The sequence below is a fragment of the Chiloscyllium punctatum genome, chromosome 23, assembly GCF_047496795.1.
Source record: "Chiloscyllium punctatum isolate Juve2018m chromosome 23, sChiPun1.3, whole genome shotgun sequence".
Taxonomy (NCBI): domain Eukaryota; kingdom Metazoa; phylum Chordata; class Chondrichthyes; order Orectolobiformes; family Hemiscylliidae; genus Chiloscyllium; species Chiloscyllium punctatum.
In genome coordinates this window covers 93,207,091-93,227,774 of record NC_092761.1, presented here as the reverse complement: position 1 = coordinate 93,227,774, position 20,684 = coordinate 93,207,091, and the positions used below count along the sequence as shown (strand labels likewise).

Sequence of the window (20,684 nt, the reverse complement as noted above, 5' to 3'; positions counted from 1 at the left end):
AGCATATACTCTGTTCCTGATCTGTTATAGTTTATTTATTTCTTCTGTGGTGAATACATTGTCCTAGCTGCCTGCAGTAGCCCTTAGCCTTTTTGTCTAAAATGTGGTGTAAAGTTCAGCACAACAGGAGAATTCTAGAGAATGCAAACAAGTTTCCAATGTAACTGGATTTCCTAAAAGGCAAATGTGGTTTCTGAACCAAAGTCTGATCTTTCATTCCATCATTCTATTTCAATGTTTAGTTTCAGTTCACTGTTTGAAATCCCTATACTATGCTGTTGTAGCTGTTTGCTTCAAGATTCTATCCAAAAGTAAACTGTTATCTGGGTCTTGATTCTTTGTTCACTCATCAGATGTGGACATTGCTGGATGGCCAACGTTTTATTGCCTCTCCCTGGTTGACCTTGAGAAGATGGTAGTGAGCTGCTGCATTGAACCGCTCCATGCCACATACTGTAGGTTCACCCACAATGCCCTTGGGGAGGGAATTCCAGATAATATTTATTGGTTTGTAGTCCCACATATGAAAAAGTAAACTTGTGAATCAGTGGTTTTGGTGTGGAATAATCTTGGAGTTTACTGGTTCAGGGGCTTTCATAGGGTTTTCATTTCTGAATCTGCAAATTAATAGATTGGTAGAATGTATGATGTATATGTTGTGAAACTAACCATTTCCATTTCTCTATTTCCTTTCTCATTTCCATTCACTCCCTGTACGTTTTTTAAACTTCTGTCCTTCTTGACCTCTCTTGCACTCTTGTTTCTCTTTTGGCCTTCTCCATTGCAGGTTAGAGGAGCTCTTCCTGTGCTTTAATAACTACAGGGCAGTATCACTGTCGTCCTGCTCCTACCCGTCACTTCGACTTCTACATATCACTGATAATAATCTCACTGACTGGGCAGAGGTACACAAACTTGGACAAATGTTCCCAGGCTTGGACACATTAATCCTGGCAAACAACAACCTGACCAGCATCACAGATTCTCAGGGAACTCTGGCACGACTTTTCCAAAACCTACGATCAATTAATCTTCATAACTCAGGTATAACGTGTAATTAGATCAATTCACATTTGTTTGGAATACAAATAAAACTGAAATATGCTAAGTTCCAAATGCTGATTGCATTTATGCAAGTGCATCATATATTATAGAATTACTTTCTCTGTGCTATAATGTTAGTGTTAAGTTTGAGTTATGAAAGCAAAATATTCCAAATACTGAAAGTCTGAACTCACTGTAAACACTCTAGTTCAGGCACACCTGTAGAATAACAGGGCTATTTTTTAGGCCAATTTCTGTTCATCAAAACTGGAAATCATTCTTTGGATTATTGGGTTAGACGGAATGCCTGCTGAACTGATCACAGCTTTATTCTTTCCTGTTCAGTCAGAGATTCCATTACTTGATAAGAGGAAGTCCAGATTTAATTTCAAGCTAATTTCTGTGTGTACTTGAAGTAATATCTTAACGCAGACAAAGCATCTCTTATCCCAGAAATTTCGAATGGGCATGTTATTCTCTGAGAACTCTATATATTTCATTTGGGAGAATATTGTTGATTCAGAAGCTAACAAAATCCTGGAAAAGCTGCACTTTATTTTGTAACCATTGTCTTCGGGCCATTCACATCTTCTAATTGCACTCCACAGGGACACATTCTTCTAATTCTCTTCATTCTTCAATGATGACCACATGGTATTTCCTTTTCTATCTGCATTTCATTTTAATTGTCTGTATACCTACACAACTACTCATTATGCTCCTCCTCTGAATCTCTTTATGCCTCTTCTGCAAGCTGTTTTCCTCAGGATGTGCTAATTCACAGTTCTGTGTCAGATGGATATATATCTGCCCAGTCCATCACCCAGTTCAAGTTGACCTACATACTCCTGCTTTCTTCCTCACTTTGTCATCCCCAATTTTTTTTAGTGCACTTCTTCATGTGGCTATGTTCAAACCACTTATATAAATGAAAAGTAGACCATGCACACGTGTGCCTTTATTCCAAAACACATTGATCACCACTTTTTTTTTCACTTGTCCATCTAAGCAAATGGTGACATTTCCTTTTAATAATGAGCCAGAATCTTAAGTGACACAGCAACATTTTTTCCCTTTCCGTAAGCTGAATAAGGGGCTTATGTTTGTCTTAACTAACCTTTTCTCTTCACATGTCTTTTAGAAGCTTTTATGTTCGGTTTGAGTGCTTCCCACAAGCTATTTCTACACTCTATTTTTCCCTTAATCCTTTATTCTGTTTTGCTGAAATCTAAACAGCTCCCAATCCTTGGGGTTTTTTTTTGCCCTATGTGTGCCCTTTCCTTGGATCTAATAGAATCCCTAATGTTCCTTGATAGCTGTGGTCTGGCCATCTTTCCTATTTTATTTTTATGCCAAACAGCAATGAACAATTTATGCATTTCCTTCATGCTCTTTAAATTTTTGCCATTACCATTCTCATTCCTTTTAAGTTACATCCACAAAATAGGATTACTAGAGTACCAAGTATCATAAGCGATAAACAGAACTAAGCAATCCCACAACCAGTGAATGAGATCTAAGCTTTATAGTCCTGACAACTCCAATTGTGAATGGTGATAGACAATTAAACAACTCTCACTGGAGGACAAGACTCTATAAATATCTCCAACCCAGTCACTGGACCTGAAACATTAACTGTCCTTTCTCTGCACAGATACTGCCAAACCTGAGGTTTTTTTCCAGCAATTTTTTGTTTGTTTCTGATTTCCAGCATCCGCAGTTCTGTGTTTATGTTCCCCATCCTCAATGATGGGGGAACCTAGCACATCAGTGTAAAAGATAACGTTGAAGCATTCACAACAATCTTCAACCTGAAGGGCCAAGTGGTTAATCCATTTCTACTTTCTCCAGAGGTCCACAATGTCACAGGTACCAGTCTTTAGCCATTCTGATACCAAGAAATGGTTGAAAGCACTGCATACTGCAAAGAGAGTGGTCCCTGTCAATATTCTGGCAATAGTACTGAAGGCTTCTGCTCTGGAACTTGCTGTACCCCTAGCCAACACCCCTGGCATATACCCAACCATGTGAAAAATTGTCCAGGTATGTCCTGTGTACACAAAGCAGGACAAATCCAACTGTAGTTGCCAGTTATGTTTCCTTCCCATTTTTTTTTAATGGAATAGCTTGTGCATAATTCTTAGCCAAAGACTCACTTTTCAAATTTAAAGCTTTGATTGCATTAACTCGTGCGATTTCCTCACGACTTTGCACTCTAGGTTGGAAGTCACTAGGCTTCAATTTACCCAGGTTAAGTTTGTGATGTCATTTTTCTGACTTGTGTTAAATCTAAGTAATCTTTTCTCCGATAATATCACATGAGCTGATAAAAGGTGCTATGAATTTGAAGTGAGTTCCAAAGCTTGATTAAGCACTCTGCTTTGGTGGTAACTGCAGATGCTAATTCAGTACTGTTATCCACTAGGACTAAGCTCATGGGATGACATTGATAAACTCAAAGCATTCCCCAAATTGGAAGAAGTGAGGCTTCTAGGAATTCCTTTGCTCCAGAGTTATTCTGAGGAGGAACGACGCAAACTCATCATTGCTAGGTAAACATAATCTTTTGATCAGTCATGAGAATATTTATTGAGCGAGGGGGAGGTTACATCTGATAATGAGCCAGAGAGGCTTTATAGAGTGATACAGTACGAAGGAGGATCTTCAGCCCAACAAATCTGTGCTGATCTATCTCCATTAATCCCATTTTCCAGCACTCCACTCACAGCCTTGAATGTTATGACATCCATGTACGTTTTAAAGGTGCTGAGGTTTCCTGCCTATATAATCCTTCCAGGCAGTGAATTCTAGATTCCCACAACCCTCTGGATGAAACAAGTTCCCTCAAATCCCTACTAAACATCCTGCCCTTCACCTTAAAATTGTGTTGTCTTGTTATTGACCCTTCAACTAAGGGGAACAGCTGCTTCCGGTTCATGCCCCTCATCATCTGTGTAACTTTATCAAGGTCCTCCCACACCCACTTCTGCCTCCCCGCCCCTCTGTCCCCATCCCCCCAACCTTCTCTGCTTTAAAGAAAACAACTTGAACTGATCAAACCTCTCTGAGCTAAAATATTCGTGCTGAGGTTACATCCTAGTGAATCTACCTGCACTCCCTCTAGTCAGACACATCCTTCTTATGGTATGGCAACCAGAGCTGCGCACAGGTGTAGTCTAACCAAACTTTTGTACAACTCCAGTGCAACCTCCTGCTCTTATAATCTATGCCACAATTGATAATGGCAAGTGTCCCATATGCCATCTTAACCTACTAAAATCCCTGTCTTCAGGGATCTGTGGGCAAGCACCCCATAATCCTTCTGGTCCTCTGACTGTCCTAATATCCTGTCATTCATTCAATACTAACTTGTCTTGTTACTACTTCCAAAGTGTATCACTTCTCATTTACCAGGGTTAAATTCCATCTGTCACTGATCTGACCAACCATCTGTACCAAGTTTTGAGAAGATTTGTAGCTCAGGTTGAGGTTCTGGATGTAGGTTTACTTGCTGAGCTGGAAGCTTCATTTCCAGATGTTTTGTCACCCTACAAGGTAACATCTTCAGTGGGCCTCCAGGTGAAGCACTGTTGATAATTCCTGCTTTCTATTTCTTTGGGTTGGTGACGTCATTTCCTGTTCTTTTTCTCGGGAGGTGGTAGATGGGGTCTAACTTGATGTGTTTGTTGATTAGTGTACCGGTTGTAATGCCGTGCTTCTAGGAATTCTCGTACGTGTCTCTGCTTAGCTTGACCTAGGATGGATGTGTTGTCCCAGTTGAAGTGGTGTCCTTCCCCCATCTGTTCGTAAGGATGCTAGTGAGAGAGGGTCATGTCATTTTGTGGTTAGTTGATGTTCATGTATCCTGATAGCTAGTTTTCTGCCTGTTTGTCCAATGTAGTGTTTGTAACAGTCCTTGCACGGTATTTTGTAAATAACATTAGTTTTGCTTGTTGTCTGTATAGGGTCTTTCAAGTTTGTTAGCTGCTGTTTTTAATGGGTTTGTGGGCTACCATGATGCCAAGGGGTCTGAGTACTCCAGGATACATGAATATCAACTAGCCACAAAACAACATGACCGATGTCATTAGTATCCTTACATACAGTTGAGGAAGGACACCACTTCGACTGGGACTACACCTCCGTCCTAGGACAAGCCAAACAGAGACACGCACAAGAATTCCTAAAAGCGTGGCATTCCAACCGGAACTCTATCAACAAGCACATTGAGTTAGACCCCATCTACCACCCCCTGAGAAAAAGAAGGGAAATGACGTCACCACAGGAAATGATGTCACCAACCCAAAGGAACCCAAACACTTAAATAGAAAACAGGAATTATCAATAGTGCTTTGTCCGGAAGCCCACTGAAGATGTTACCAAGTAGGGTGATGAAACGTCTGGAAATGAACCTTCCAGCTCAGCGAGCAAATCTACATCCACAGCCATCTATATCTCCTTGAAATTGAAGACCACCTTCCTCACTGTCAACATCTTGGCTACTCACCGAGTCATCTGCAAACCTACACATTACCCCCACTTCCTCCACCCCCAACAAAAGCCCACCTCTGATCCCTGTAGTATGATACTGACCTCCAGTCAGTCAGGCAAACAATCTTCTACAACCACCCTCTGTCTGCTACCACTAAACCAATTTTGAATTACCTTGCTGAGTTACTTCTAACTGTCTCCTTCAGGGTTTCTTCTAATAGTTTCCCTGCCAATAATGTGAGACTCTCAAATCTATAATTCCCTAGTTTATCCCTGTCTCCTTTGTTGAAAAGCAAAACCACATGTTTTCCATCCAGTTCTCTAGCACTTCCCCTATGCCCAGAGAGAAATATAAAATTTTGGTCAGTGCCCCTGAATGTCGATCTTTGCCCCCCACTGAAGCTTGGACTTCAACTAATCCAGACGTAGGGATTTGTCCACTTTTACACCTACCAAAGCCTTCAGTGCCTCCTCATCCTCTGTCTGCTGATGAACCTCACAGTCCATCTCTTCAAATTCTGTGCCTACATCCTTCTCCCTGCGAATGAAGACAGAAATGAAGAACTCATTTAAAATCCTACCAATATCTGAACACACACACACACACTTTTTTTTTCTGTAATATGTCTAGAATACTTTTTGATTCTCACCAATTTAATTTTTTTTTAGCCCCTTCTTTGCTCTCCTAATTAAGTTCTCCCATGCACATTTATTCTGTTGATTTGCTTCCTTTACATCTGCCTTTTTTTTTCTTCCTTATCCAGTCCCTAAATATTCCTGGGCTTGTTGCTCCGACATTTCATTCCAAAAGGAACATGTTGTGCCTGTGCTTTCCCCATTTCTTTTTTGAATACACTTTCAGATTTTCCCCTATTTTAAGAAAAAATTCTGTCTTCCCTCAATCCAAAATACTTTTTTTGTTTTTGATTTGCAGACCATCTTTTTTTCTCTTTTCCATGAGTGTGTTACGGTCACAACCACTAAAATTCACCCCACTGCCACCTCAACTGTCTGTCCAACTTTGTGACCAAGATTAAGACCACTGCAATGTCCCTTGTTAGACCTTCTACATGTTGTTGTAAACCGTTCTTCTGATTACATTTCAAGAATCTGTCCCCTCTAAACCCTTTACGCTATGATTAGTTAGGATCATATTGGTAAGTTGAAATCCTCTAATGTAGTTGCCTTGTTATTACACACCTGAGATTGGTCTACGTACCTCTTCTCTTGCCTGTTGACTGCTGGGAGTAAATTATAGACCCAAGCAATGTGACCATCTGCTTTTTATTCCTAAACTGTACCCACAAAGTCTCATTTGTAAATCCTTGTTTTGTGTTGCAAATTCTATCTGACTACTTAACATCTGAGTGTTAGTGGTTGTGAAGGATTTGCATTGAACTGTAGGTATGGGGCTTTGGCTGGTATGTTTATTGTGGTTGCTGGTATCCATTCTTGCACAGACATATTGTTCTAAATATTTGCCTTATAAATGATCTTAACATGCACTGTTTCAATGCTTTTATCTCTTACCCAGTTTCCAAAGAGTGCAGCACAGTTCTGCTTTAAACTGTTCAAATTCGCTGCTTTGTTGTAACTTGGATCTTAATGCACTTTCTATCTGCTCATTTGTCATAATCTCCATTCTTCCCTTCAAAAATATCTCATTGTCTTTATTATTATCTCTTGTGCTGTGTGCACCTGATCAGGAAATGCCAGATCACCATCACAGCACAGACACCAAGTCGCTATCTTTTCATTTTCCATATGAGAAACTGCATTTAATCCCACATTTTTGCTTGCTTCCCATTGTATCCAATGTTTCTTAAGAACCTTTTTTTTAAGAGTTCATTGATCTTGCATTTACATTGTACAACTAATGCAGTGAGATATAGCAAGCTTCACTGTAAAATGATCAAACAAAATTTGAGCTGCATGGGAGATTTTCTGGCAAAGTGGGGGTTGATTTTAAACTTTTAAAGAAGAAGAAATGGGTCACATCAAGTTAATGTAATGTTAGCTTTTGAACTCTACTAACTGATGAAGAAATCTAGAATTCTGTATAGCACGTCACTATGTTCTTGTATAATACTGATCTGGGATTGAGTTGTACTTTTATACATTGTTGCACTGAGGTCACTTGTTTGCTATTTAGATAGTTATTCTTAAAAGTCAAGCTGACATCTTGTCTTGCCGGCGGGCTTTAATTTAATTTAACTTTTTCTGAACAGGTTGCCATCTGTTACAGTGTTAAATGGCAGTAAAGTTGCTGGAGAAAGAATAGATGCTGAACGATTTTTCATACGTTACCATATAAATCACCCAGATGAAGAATTACCAGACAGGCAAGTGATTGATATTCAAAATTCTGAGCCTCCATAGCCTTACTCCCTACAGTTCTGCTCTTTAGTCTTATTATTTCCCTCAGAGCTTCACACTCCACTTTTATGAAGTATGTTTTTGAGCCATTTGTGCTAATTTCCCACTTTCCTCTTGGTGTAAACTTTTCTCGTCATCTTGTAATTGATACTGTAATCTGTACAGGACACTGTAGAAACATTAAGTTTAAGAGGTTTGTTAAAGTTACACTTGTGGATTAGACAGAATTCCAGCATTGGCAATCTCTAGGTTTGTTCATATTTAAGTCTTGTAGCACTTTGCAGGCTATTTTTCAATGTTCTTTGCAAATCCACTGGTCTGTTTTCTCTTCGAAAATATTTATCCCAAGAATTGGATGGGGTACCGATCCATTCTTTTCTAGAATACCAAAATGAACAAATATTGTCCTTATTAAGATGCAGAAAAATAAAAAGCGGTCAGTCTCCGGTATGGGAGGTACTCTTCAGAGATTTTGTCATAATCAAAGCATCCCTATTGGTAGAATAATGTTTGACAAGAACCCCTGCAAATTGCTTCAAACAGTGTAAAATACAATATCCCATTCACAACTTCTTTGCATAAAATGTTAGAAACGTGAAAGCATAGCGTAACGCTTGCTGTACATATAATGAGCAACCTTTATACAAATTGAACACAACGGCCTGTTTCCATGCTGTACATCTCTCTGACTCTAAATGTAAATTGTGAAATTCCAAATAAAACAGCTTTGTCAATTTGAATATATGCAATTATTAGTAGTTGCACCTTATCAGGGTATATGCCTGCCATCACATTAGCAACTGCTGATATGTTGCATATTGCCGTTTGGAATGTTTTGCATGGTTGTTATCCGTACACTTGTTAAATCTATTGACACCTTGGGCTGATAGAAGCCTGTTTTCAGTCTACTTTATCTCCCTTTAACATGTGAGTACATTAGTTACCAACTCCTATCCTAAATTCATCATTCTTCCTGTCAACAGTCTTGAGATTAATCTTTGTATCATTTTTGATAAGCTTTAGATCCTCATCCTTACCATCACTAATACCATTTTATTTCCTCTTCATAATGTTGTCAAACTTCACCCTTCTCAGCTCATCTGCTGCTGAAAGCCTGATTTTTGTTCTTGGAACCCCAGTCATGACTACTTCAAGCATTCCTGGCTCGCTTGCACCTTAGCCTTCAAATGTCAGCTAAACTTCTGCCTATGCCACTGACCTACATTAGCTTCCCGATCAATGTTTTACTTTAACCTTCTCATCCTTATTTGAAGATTCTTCCATGACTGCTTCACTCCTTTCTCCATAGTATCCTAGAGCTCCCCCTCCGAAATATTTTCATCTAATTCTGACCTCGTTAAGTAATCCCTGATTTTAAATACTCTACCATTAGTCATTATAATCTCAAGTACTGAGCTTTGGAATTCCCTTCCTACACTTGTCTCTCACTTTCCTTCTTTACAGCACTATAAAACCTACCTCCTTCCCCAAGCTTTTAGTTGTCTGGCCTAATATGACCGTATGTGACCAGATTCATTCATGCTGCTCCTGTGAAATTCCTTAGAATGTATCATATGATGAAAGGCATTATATAAACACAAGTTCTTGTTGTGTGCCCCCTACCAATGATATTGACATTATTAAAGCCCTCCACAGATCTATATTAGCCCTGTGTAGTCATTCTATTCACCAGCTGAGAGAGCTTGATCAGTGAAGAGGCTGTCTTGGACCACATGACTCTTTCCTTGCCATCCATCTCCCCTTAATTCCAACACTTTTATTGTTATGCTGTTCTCTGGCTTCTGACCAGCTCATTACCTGGCGTCATGGCACCCCCTACCTCTGGCCGTGAATGATTTAACTGTAATGTTCAGACAAAAATAGTTCAATCCTATCTTTTGATACCTTGTTTCTATAGCATAATTCCATCCCTTTGTTTTGATGCACTGACTATGCAACTGGTTTCTCTGCCCTGACACTCGTAGTCTCTTTATTTCCTCTGCAGTCTTTGAAATTATATCCTCTATACCCTGTTCTAGGACACTAATTTGTTTATCAAATAGGACAATTGTCTCAGAACTTTATGAAGCAAATGCAAATCTCTAAAGGCCAACAGTTGCTGAGTTTGTGATCAGTCTACTATTTAGGCTGTTGAGAGGGTATTTCCTTCAAGATACAAAGCATTGTTTGTGTTCTTCCACAAGTGTATAAGGATTTGTGCTGATGCTGCAGTGATGGAAAAAGGCTGCACAGGGACCTTGATCTGTTCTATACAAGGTTGCTGAAGATCATTCTTGCAGTGGTAGTTCAGAATCTACTATTGAAACATTAGTATTGTTCCTGTGTTTCTCCTTTCTTAATCAAAAGTATGGTTTTTTGATAAGTAAGTCTCCGGAACGTTGCTGAGATTGGAGACAGGATGGTAAGTGAGTTGACCAGGTCATCAGGGACTGGTATGTTCGCACAGATGGTTTTAACCAGCTGGTGGGTTTTCATCAGTCAGCAGATGTGCTAGTGCACGTAATGTTAGCAAGGTCAGGAACCCAAAGGAGTATAAAGTGGGGAGTTCCATTTGTAATGTGCAATACTCAGCCTGAAGAAATTGGTCATCATCTGAAGGTCAATCATTCTATTACCCTCTGCTTTCCAACTGACGACAAATTTTGTGTGTATACTGCCACTATGTTTACTTTTAAGGGACTTATTTTTGCAAATAGTTAATTTATACAGTAGTTTATAAAGTTTCTTTTAAATGTTCATATAGCATTAATCCTACTGCTGTCTTCCTTCATCAAACAGATTTTGTTTTTATTTTAACAAAATTTTAACAAAATCTGTCCTGTTGTTCACCACTGACTTTCTATTTCCTCGATGACATGGATGATATTTTTTGGCATTGGATGGTGGCACCAATGTAGCTTGACATTTGGTTTATTTAATCTTTTTAGTACATCAGTTTGTAAAAATTACACTCCAGCTTTGGGAGGAATTAGGACTAATTTCAGAAAAACTAGCATTCTGAAAATGCCTGAAGAACACCGGATTAGCCAGGATCCAGAATGGTGGAGAAGGTTTGAAAAGCTGAATGATCTATTCCGGCTCTGTTATAATTTGAGTCTGATCATTTGTAAGCTGTCTAAGATGGGTGTTCGACTTCTTGCATAGAATTTAACAAAATGAGTGTATTGCATGGTTTTAAGATCCCTTGGCCGAACTGGGGTGTCCACCTGTCAGAATCTCACTAATTTCAGCACTGTTTTTGAGGTCTGCGTCTTTTCCCTTTATAGTGACCTCCTGCAAATGGGAGTATGTGGAAATTTTCACTTTGAAGTCTCAGTAATCTTCTTCCAACCCCCTGCCCATGCCCACAAGTTCAAGTAGGAATTTACAGGATAGGATCATCTTGTCTTTTGGTCTCTTCACTCAATCTATTTCCTCCTGCCAAATCTCAGATCTTAGAGAAACAGTTAGCCACTTGGTACCAGAAAATGGAGGGTCTCCTGCTCTTCAGGATCTCTTATCTATTCCATGCAACAGAGCTGACCATCCCAAAATCTTGAGCAGATCATTCATCTCTGACTCTATGACCACATGCTGCATCATTTTGATTCATGCAGATACATTAGCACACAGCATACTGTACTACTTTGAATGATTGCTTCAGGCTCAGCAAAACAACATGCTTCGTTCGGTAGGCCCACTTTCCTCTCCAATTAGCTCTCCAGAATCTAGGCACAAGGGTAATTTAATCAGTTGAGTACCTGTGTAGAATCCAATTCTGAATGCAGAAATAGATAAATGGAAACTTTTGAGGAAAGAAAATAGAATCCTGTAGCCGTGCAGCAGGTTCTGATGAAGGGGCATTGGACTCGAAACATTAATTCTATTTTCTCTCTAAAGATGCTGCCAGACTTCCTGTTTCTCCAGCACTCTGTTTGTCTTTCAGGTTTCCAACATCTGCAGTTTGTGCTTAAGTTAGAAAGTTTCATAGCCCTCATGTGAGCTTGCCAAAAAGCTAAATTTGAGAATTCTCACCTCAAAACTCTGTGACTTTGGTCTCACCTCTGCCCTCTACAACTGGATCCTCAGCTTTCTGACCCACAGACAGCAATCAGTGAAGATAGGTAACTGCACCACCTCCACAACAACACTCAACACTGGAGCCCTCAACTATTGTCACAGCTCCTACTGTACTCCCTATACACCTATGACTGTGTTGCCAAATTCCGAACGAATGCCATCTATACGTTCACTGATGATACCACCATAGTGGAATGGATATCTCACAATGATGAGTCAAAATACAGAAGGGTCATAGAGGGTTTGGTGATGTGGTGCAATGAGCACAATCTCTCTCTCTCAACACCTGCAAAGCTAAAGAACTAATCATTGACTTTAGTAAGAAATGAGGAGGACATGCCCCCATCTACATCAATGGAACTGAGGTTGAAAGAGTGGAGAGCGTCAAGTTCCTCAGAGTGACAATAACCGACAATCTGTCCTGGTCTTTCTGTGTAATTGCGACTATCAAAAAGGCACAACAATGTTTCTTCCTTGGGTGACTCAGGAAATTTGGCGTGTCTATTAGGACCCTCACCAACTTCTAGAGATGCACAATTGAATGCATACTGTCCGGGTACACAACAGTCTGGTATGGCAACTGTTTTACCCAGGTTCGTAGGAAACTACAGAGGCTGGTGTGCACAGCCCAGGCCATCACAGGAGCCAACCTTCCATCCATGGACTCCATTTATGCGGCTCTCTGCTGCAGAAAAGCTGCCAACATCATCAAAGACCCTTCGTCCCCTGGTAATGATTTCCTACTATCTCTTCCATCAGGCAGAAGATACAGAAGCCTGAACGCACTCACCAGTAGGTTCAGGGACAGCTTCTTCCTGGCCATTATTAGACTATTGAATGGACTGTCTAGCCTCAAATAATACTGACCTTGCTAACGTTGATCTCTTGTACGCCCTGTGCAATGTTACCTGTATGCCTCCGTCAAAATGTTTTGTTCTGTACATCCTTGCTTACTATCATCTGCCTGTAATGCTCATAAACAAAGCTTTTCACTGTACGTCAGTACAAGTGACAATAAATAAATCTATCAATCTTGCAGTCAACTTGAGTTAACGTCTTCGATAATTCATGTTGCTAGAGATCCCGTATCATGCCTCCATGCCATCTGACATTAAACTGTTGATTTAATCTTGGATGCTGAATGTGTGTGGGGGATTGGTGGCCAATCTGCTGTTACTTTTTTGGATTCATCATTTTAATTCACAAGTGTTCTTTCAATATGCTTAATGGGCTGTGTTAGAGTTTGCATTGAATTGACCGACCCATCCACCCCATGCATGCAGCATCTGCTTCATCCACTGGCTCAGTAGCTTCCTCACCCCACAGCTATTATTGAAGAAGTTGTGAAGACTTTTTGAAGATACAAATGAGTCAAAAGTTTGCCTTCTATTGTCAGCATAGGGGTTCTTGTGAGGGCAAAAAGAGAGTAGTTGCTATTGAGGTTCGTTCAGGGTGTTCCTGAGATCAGAATGAACCAAGTCTATATACAGTTGTGTAGATAGGGTTCATAGCAGCAGCATCCCAGAACCTGGGTTCATTTACTACTTGTACAACAAGGTGCATGCAGCTGTTAATGTCTCCTCCTTTCTAGCCATGCAACAGCCTTTTCACCCACCAGTCTCAACATTTCTGTCCTCCTTTCTAGTGTCTCATCCCACATATGCAAGGACACCCTGCTGCATTCCACTATCATTTCAAACGTAATCTCTTCTGTTCCCTTCTCCATACTGCCATCTTCATGCTTAGTGTTGTACAACCGCTTATCCCGTCTTCACCTTCTCTGCACATTGCAAAAACTTGCCTTCACGTTCATCACCCCCTATTCCACCACCACCTTAATTCTCCATTCAGTGTGTGAAGGGTTCACACCTCCACTTAGCTATTCTCAGTAAGCCACTCATTCACTAACTCTCACTGTCTCTCTGCAGGACAAGACTCTATATAAGTTCAGAGGCAGGACCAAGACTAGAGGAAGAGTGCCTAACAACACTGTCCTAGCCCAGCAGAGCACATAGGCCAGGCAATCACTGGGTCAGGCAGCCATGAGTATCTGGAAAGAAAAGGCTGCATTTTCTCTCACTGTTACATAGGAACAAGAGTAAACCACTTAAACCCTCAAGCTGATCTGCCACTGAGAGATTGTGGTTGATTTGAGACCTCAGTCTTCATCTTTTGACCTGTTAATAGTTAATGCATTTGGGCAACAAAAATCTATTCATTTTATATTTAAAAGTAATAATTTGCAGAAAAAAATCCAAATTTCCCTTGATGTATTGCATTTTAATTATTTTAATTTCTCTTAGCACAGGAACAGGCTCTTTAGCCCACCATGTCTGTGCTGACCATGATGCCATTCTAAACTAATCCCTTCTGCCTGCATCACTCAATTCCCTGCTTGTTCATTTCTATCTAAATGCCCCTGAAACATTGCTATCGTATCTGCTTCTATCACCTCCACTGGCAGCATGTTCCAGGCCCTGTCGCCTGCAGTGTTTTTTTTTTAAATTCCCTTGCGCATCTCCTTTAAACTTGCCCCTTATCTTAAACCTATGTCCGGTTCACATTTCTGTGCTGGGAGAAAGAGACTCCAATTATTGACCTTATCAGTGCCACTCCTAATTTTGGATACTTTTAATTAAGACTCCCCTGAGCTGCCAATGCTCTAGCAAAAGTAATCCCAAATTTGTTCAACCAATCCTTGTAGCTTATAAAGTCCAGTCCAGGTGACACCCTGGCAAATTTCTTTTGCACCCTTTAAAACCTCTACGTCCATCTTATTGTGTGGTGGCCAAAACTGCGCACGATTCTCCAAGTATTTTGTTTTACAGCTGCAACATGACGTGCCTTTTGTACTCGGTGCCCCAACTGATAAAGGAAAGCATACCATGTGCCTTCATCACCTTATCGCCTTGTGTTGCTGCTTCCAGGGTGCTATGGGCTTGCACCAAGATCCCTCTGTATATCATTGGTCCTAACGGTCCTGCCATTTACTGTATACTTTCTGTTGCATTTGACTTCCCAAAATACATCACCTCACACTTAGTCATAGAGATGTACAGCATGGAAACAGACCCTTCGTCCAACCCATCCATGCCGACCAGATATCCCAACCCAATCTAATCCCACCTACCAGCACCCTTCCTATTCATATACCCATCCAGATGCCTCTTAAATGTTGCAATTGTACCAGCCTCCACCACTTCCTCTGGCAGCTCATTCCATACCCGTACTACCCTCTGTGTGGAAAAAGTTGCCCCTTAGGTCACTTTTATATCTTTCCCCTCTCACCCTAAACCTATGCCCTTTAGTTCTGGACTCTCCGACCCCAGGGAAAAGACTTTGCCTATTCATCCTATCTATGCCCCTCATAATTTTGTAAACCTCTTATAAGGTCAACCCTCAGCCTCTGACACTCGAGGGAAAGCAGCCCCAGCCTGTTCAGCCTCTCGCGGGAAAGCAGCCCCAGCCTGTTCAGCCTCTCGCTATAGCTCAAATCCTCCAACCCTAGCAACATCATCCTTGTAAATCTTTTCTGAACCCTTTCAAGTTTCACAACGTCTTTCCGATAGGAAGGAGACCAGAATTGCACGCAATATTCCAACAGTGGCCTAACCAATGTCCTGTACAGCTGCAACATGATCTCCCAACTCCTGTACTCGATACTCTGACCAATAAAAGAAAGCATACCAAACACCGCCTTCACTATCCTATCTACCTGCGACTCCACTTTCAAGGAGCTATGAACCTGCACTCCAAGGTCTCCTTGTTCAGCAACACTCCCTAGGACCTTACCGTTAAGTGTATAAGTCCTGCTAAGATTTTCTTTCCCAAAATACACCACCTAGCATTTATCTGAATTAAACTCCATCTGCCACTTCTCAGCCCATTGGCCCATCTGATCAAGATCCTGTTGTATTCTGAGGTAACCCTCTTCGCTGTCTACTACACATCCAATTTTGGTGTCATCTGCAAACTTACTAACTACCTCTTGACAACCTTCCCCACTATCCACAACTTCTCTGATTCTCATGTCATCTGCAAGCTTATTAATCAGACCACCTATATTTTCATCCAGATCATATATATAAACATCAGTGGTCCCAGCATTGATCTTTGCTGAACACTGGTCCCTGACTTCCAGTCAGAAAAATACCCCTCCATAACCACCACCTCTTCTGGACCAACCTACCATCAAGAACCTCATCAAATGTGCTGTACATCTGACTTTGACTCTGTTTTAGTAAAATTCAGGTAGACAATATTCACTGTCCTACCCTCATCAATCATCTGTTACTTCCTCACAAACCTCAATCAAATTTGAGTCAAACTACCCCTGCACAAAACCATACTGATCAACAAGTCCCTTATTTTCCAAATGCAAATAAATCCAGTCCCTAAGAATAGTCTCCAGTAATTTCCTTACCACTGATGTAAGGCTCATCAGGTTATTCAAGTCGATAAAAGAACAATATTGGTTATTCTTCAGTCTTCTGGGACCTCAACTGTGGCTAAATAGGATAGAAGGATCTCTACCAAGGCCCCAGTGATCTCCTACCTTGACGCCCATATTATTTTGGGATGGATCACATCAGTTCCTCAGGATTTATCTAACTTAACATTTTTCAATGCAGCCAACACCACCAACACCTTAATATTGTCTTGTCCTAGAATATCAACATACCCCCTTCCCAAATCTTATCATCCTCATCCTTCTTGGTGAGGACTGATACAAAATACTTAAGGACCTCAACCACTTTTGTTAACTCTATGCATAAATTCCCTCCTTTTGTCCTTTGGTGGACTTGCCCTTTCCTTAGCTACTGTCTTGTACATAATGTACGTAAAATAGAAACACAGAAGGTAGGAGCAGGAGCCTATTCAGCCCTTTGAGCCTGCTCTGCCATTCATCACGATTGTGGCTGATTGTCCAAATCAACAGTCTAATCCTGCTTTCTCCCCAAAACCTTTGATCCCATTCGCACCAAGTGCAACATCTAGCATCTGACATCAGTTACTCCCTGTAAATTCCACAGGCTCACTGTTCTTTGGGTGAAGAAATGTTTCCTCAAAATGCCTTGGGATTCTCCTTAATCCTACTCGCCAAGGACATTTTGGCAAGTGTGGCTCAGTGGTCGGCACTGCTGCTTCACAGACCTGGGTTCGATTCCAACCTCGGGTGACTGCCTGTGTGGATTTTGCACATTCTCCCCATGTCTGAGTGGTTAGATCCGGGTGCTGCGGTTTCCTCCCACAATCCAAAGATGTGCAGGTTAGGTGTATTGGCTATGCTAAGTTGCCAATCGTGTTCAGGGGTGTGTAGGTTAGTTGCTTTAGACAGGGGTAAATTTAGAGTAATAGGATAGGGGAATGGGTTTAGTTGGTGTACTGTACAGAGGGTCAGTGTGGACCTTTTGGGCTGAACAGCCTGTTTCCGTGCTGTGGAGATTCTGTGCTTTCATGGACCCGATTAATCCTCATAATTCTTTATTCACTTCTTTTCCTACTACATTTACATTTCCTAATTCTATCTGAATCCAATTTCCTAAATCTTACATGTGCTGCTTTTGTTTTTGACTATCTCATCCTTCAGCGTTCCCAAACCTTGCCATCCTTACTTTTCATCCTAACAGGAACATGCTGCTCCTGAACTCTGATCAGCGCTGGCCTTTAAAAGACGTCCACATGTCAGATGTGAATTTACCCTCAAATTGCTGTCCTCAATCAAATTTCTCCAGTCTTCTCTCCAACTTTCACCACTTATCCTTATTCATAACTACCTTTAAAACTTACAGAATAATGATCACAGTTCCCAGAAAGTACTCCTACTGGGCTAGGTTCATTCCCCAATGCAAGGTCTAGTCTGGTCTCTTCCCTAGTTTGACTAGGTACATAGTTTCAAGAATGCCACATGGATGCACTTAAATTCTGCCTCATCTAAGACCTTGGAATTAAGGGAGTCCCAGTCAATATTAAGGAAGTTAAAGTCACCCATTACAGCAATCCTGTTTTTCTTGCATCTTGCCATGATCTGCCTTCTGCCTTCGTTACTCCGTTTTCCTCTGGCTATTGGAGGCATACTCTATAGCCCCATCATAGTGAATTGCACCTCCTTGTTTTCTCCCCTTCTGGCCTTGTTTCATCAGCCCTCCAAGATTAGCTGTTTCAGTGTAGCTGTGGCATGCTCCTTAATCAGTAATGCAACTCCCACCCCTTTTGCATCTTTCTTTATCTTGCCTGAAACATCGAAACCCTGGAATGTTGTGCTGTCAGTCCTGCTCTTCTCACGGCTAAGTTTCTATAATAACTACAAAATCATAGCTCCGTGTACTAATCCAGGCTCTAAAACATCTGCCTTTCCTGTAATACCGCTTGCTTTAAAATAAATATACTTCAGACCACCAGTCTCACCATACTCATTAACCTGGCCCTGCCTTTTGTTCTTATCAGTCTTAACCTATACCTTCTCCACAATCACTTCACACGTTCTGGTTCCCATCCCCTGCCACATTAGTATAAACTCTCTCAAGTGACGAGGACAAACATACACCTGCAAGGAAATTGGTCCAGTTTTGGCACAGCCTGTCCTCTTTGTACAGGTCCCACCAGCCCTGGAAGAAAACCCAATAATCCAGATATCTGAAGGCTTATCCCAATATCAGCTCTTGAGCCATATATTCAAATAAAATATGTTCCTACTTCTGGCACCTGAAGCATCTGGCATGGGAGTAATTCCAAGATTTTCTTTCCTTTTTTTTCTTTTCTTTCTTTATCTTTCTTTCTTCCTTTCTTTTTCTCGCTCTCTTTCTTTCTTTCTTTGTTTCTCTCTCTCCCTCTTCCTTTCTCTCTCTCTTTCTCTCTTCCTTTCTTTCCCTTTCTTTCTTTCTCTTTCTCTCTTTCTTTCTTTCCCTTCGTTTCTTTCTCTCTTTCTCCCTTTCTCCCTTTCTCTCTCTCTCTCTCTCTCTCTCTCTCTCTCTCCCTCTCTCCCTTTTTCTCTCCCTTTTTCTCTCTCTCTCTCTCTACCTCCCTTTTTCTCTCTCTCCCTTTCTCTCTCTCTCTCTCTCTATCCCGCGCCCCCTCTCTATCTCTCTCTCTTGCCTCACTCTCTCTCGCTCCCCCGGCCCCCCTTTCTCTCTCGCTCCCCCGGCCCCCCTTTCTCTCTCGCTCCCCCGGCCCCCCTTTCTCTCTCGCTCCCCCGGCCCCCCTTTCTCTCTCGCTCCCCCGGCCCCCCTTTCTCTCTCGCTCCCCCGGCCCCCCTTTCTCTCTCGCTCCCCCGGCCCCCCTTTCTCTCTCGCCTCCCCCGGCCCCCCTTTCTCTCTCGCTCCCCCGGCCCCCCTTTCTCTCTCGCTCCCCCGGCCCCCCTTTCTCTCTCGCTCCCCCGGCCCCCCTTTCTCTCTCGCTCCCCCGGCCCCCCTTTCTCTCTCGCTCCCCCGGCCCCCCTTTCTCTCTCGCTCCCCCGGCCCCCCTTTCTCTCTCGCTCCCCCGGCCCCCCTTTCTCTCTCGCTCCCCCGGCCCCCCTTTCTCTCTCGCTCCCCCGGCCCCCCTTTCTCTCTCGCTCCCCCGGCCCCCCTTTCTCTCTCTCTCTGTCGGCCCCCCGCTCTTGCCGCCTCTCTCTCTCGCGCCCCCTTCGCCTCCCCCCTCGTCTCGCTCTCGCTCGCTCGCCCCCCCTCGTCTCTCTCTCGCTCTCTCTCTCTCTCTCGCCCCCCGCTCTTGTCGCCTCTCTGTCGGCCCCCCGCGCCTCTCTGTCGGCCCCCCGCGCCTCTCTGTCGGCCCCCCGCGCCTCTCTGTCGGCCCCCCGCGCCTCTCTGTCGGCCCCCCGCGCCTCTCTGTCGGCCCCCCGCGCCTCTCTGTCGGCCCCCCGCGCCTCTCTGTCGGCCCCCCGCGCCTCTCTGTCGGCCCCCCGCGCCTCTCTGTCGGCCCCCCGCGCCTCTCTGTCCGGCCCCCCGCGCCTCTCTGTCGGCCCCCCGCGCCTCTCTGTCGGCCCCCCGCGCCTCTCTGTCGGCCCCCCGCGCCTCTCTGTCGGCCCCCCGCGCCTCTCTGTCGGCCCCCCGCGCCTCTCTGTCGGCCCCCCGCGCCTCTCTGTCGGCCCCCGCGCCTCTCTGTCGGCCCCCCGCGCCTCTCTGTCGGCCCCCGCGCCTCTCTGTCGGCCCCCCGCGCCTCTCTGTCGGCCCCCGCGCCTCTCTGTCGGCCCCCCGCGCCTCTCTGTCGGCCCCCCCGCGCCTCTCTGTCGGCCCCCCGCGCCTCTCTGTCGGCCCCCCGCGCCTCTCCTGTCGGCCCCCCGCGCCTCTCTGTCGGCCCCCCGCGCCTCTCTGTCGCCCCCGCGCCTCTCTGTCGGCCCCCCCGCGCCTCTCTCTGTCGGCCCCTCTCGCCTCTCTCTCTCGCGCCCCTCTCGCACTCTCCTCGTCTCTCTCGCCCCCTCGTCTCTCTCTCTCTCTTGCCCCCCTCGTCTCTCTCTCTCTCTCTCGTCCCCCTCGTCTCTCTCGCGCCCCCCTCGTCTCTCTCTCTCTCTCTTTCCTCTCTCTCTCTCTCTCTCGCCCCCCTCGTCTCTCTCTCTCTCTCTCTCTCTCGCCCCCCTCGTCTCTCTCTCTCTCTCGCCCCCCTCGTCTCTCTCTCTCTCTCGCCCCCCTCGTCTCTCTCTCTCTCTCGCCCCCCTCGTCTCTCTCTCTCTCTCGCCCCCCTCGTCTCTCTCTCTCTCT

General features: G+C 43.5%; 1 protein-coding gene across 8 annotated transcripts in view; it reads left to right on the top strand.

The window, feature by feature from the left end:
* LOC140494275 (tubulin-specific chaperone cofactor E-like protein) overlaps positions 1–20,684 on the top strand; it is a 208,227-nt gene that overhangs the window by 39,401 nt on the left and 148,142 nt on the right. For 7 of the 8 annotated variants that reach the window (XM_072593548.1, XM_072593550.1, XM_072593553.1 and 4 more), the window contains exons 5-7: positions 788–1,044; positions 3,470–3,596; positions 7,764–7,877. In XM_072593548.1, the coding sequence (XP_072449649.1) occupies positions 788–1,044; positions 3,470–3,596; positions 7,764–7,877 (498 nt within the window). Of the gene's footprint in view, positions 1–787; positions 1,045–3,469; positions 3,597–7,763; positions 7,882–20,684 lie in introns of all 8 variants that reach the window. The other variant, XM_072593555.1, reaches the window with a different exon arrangement.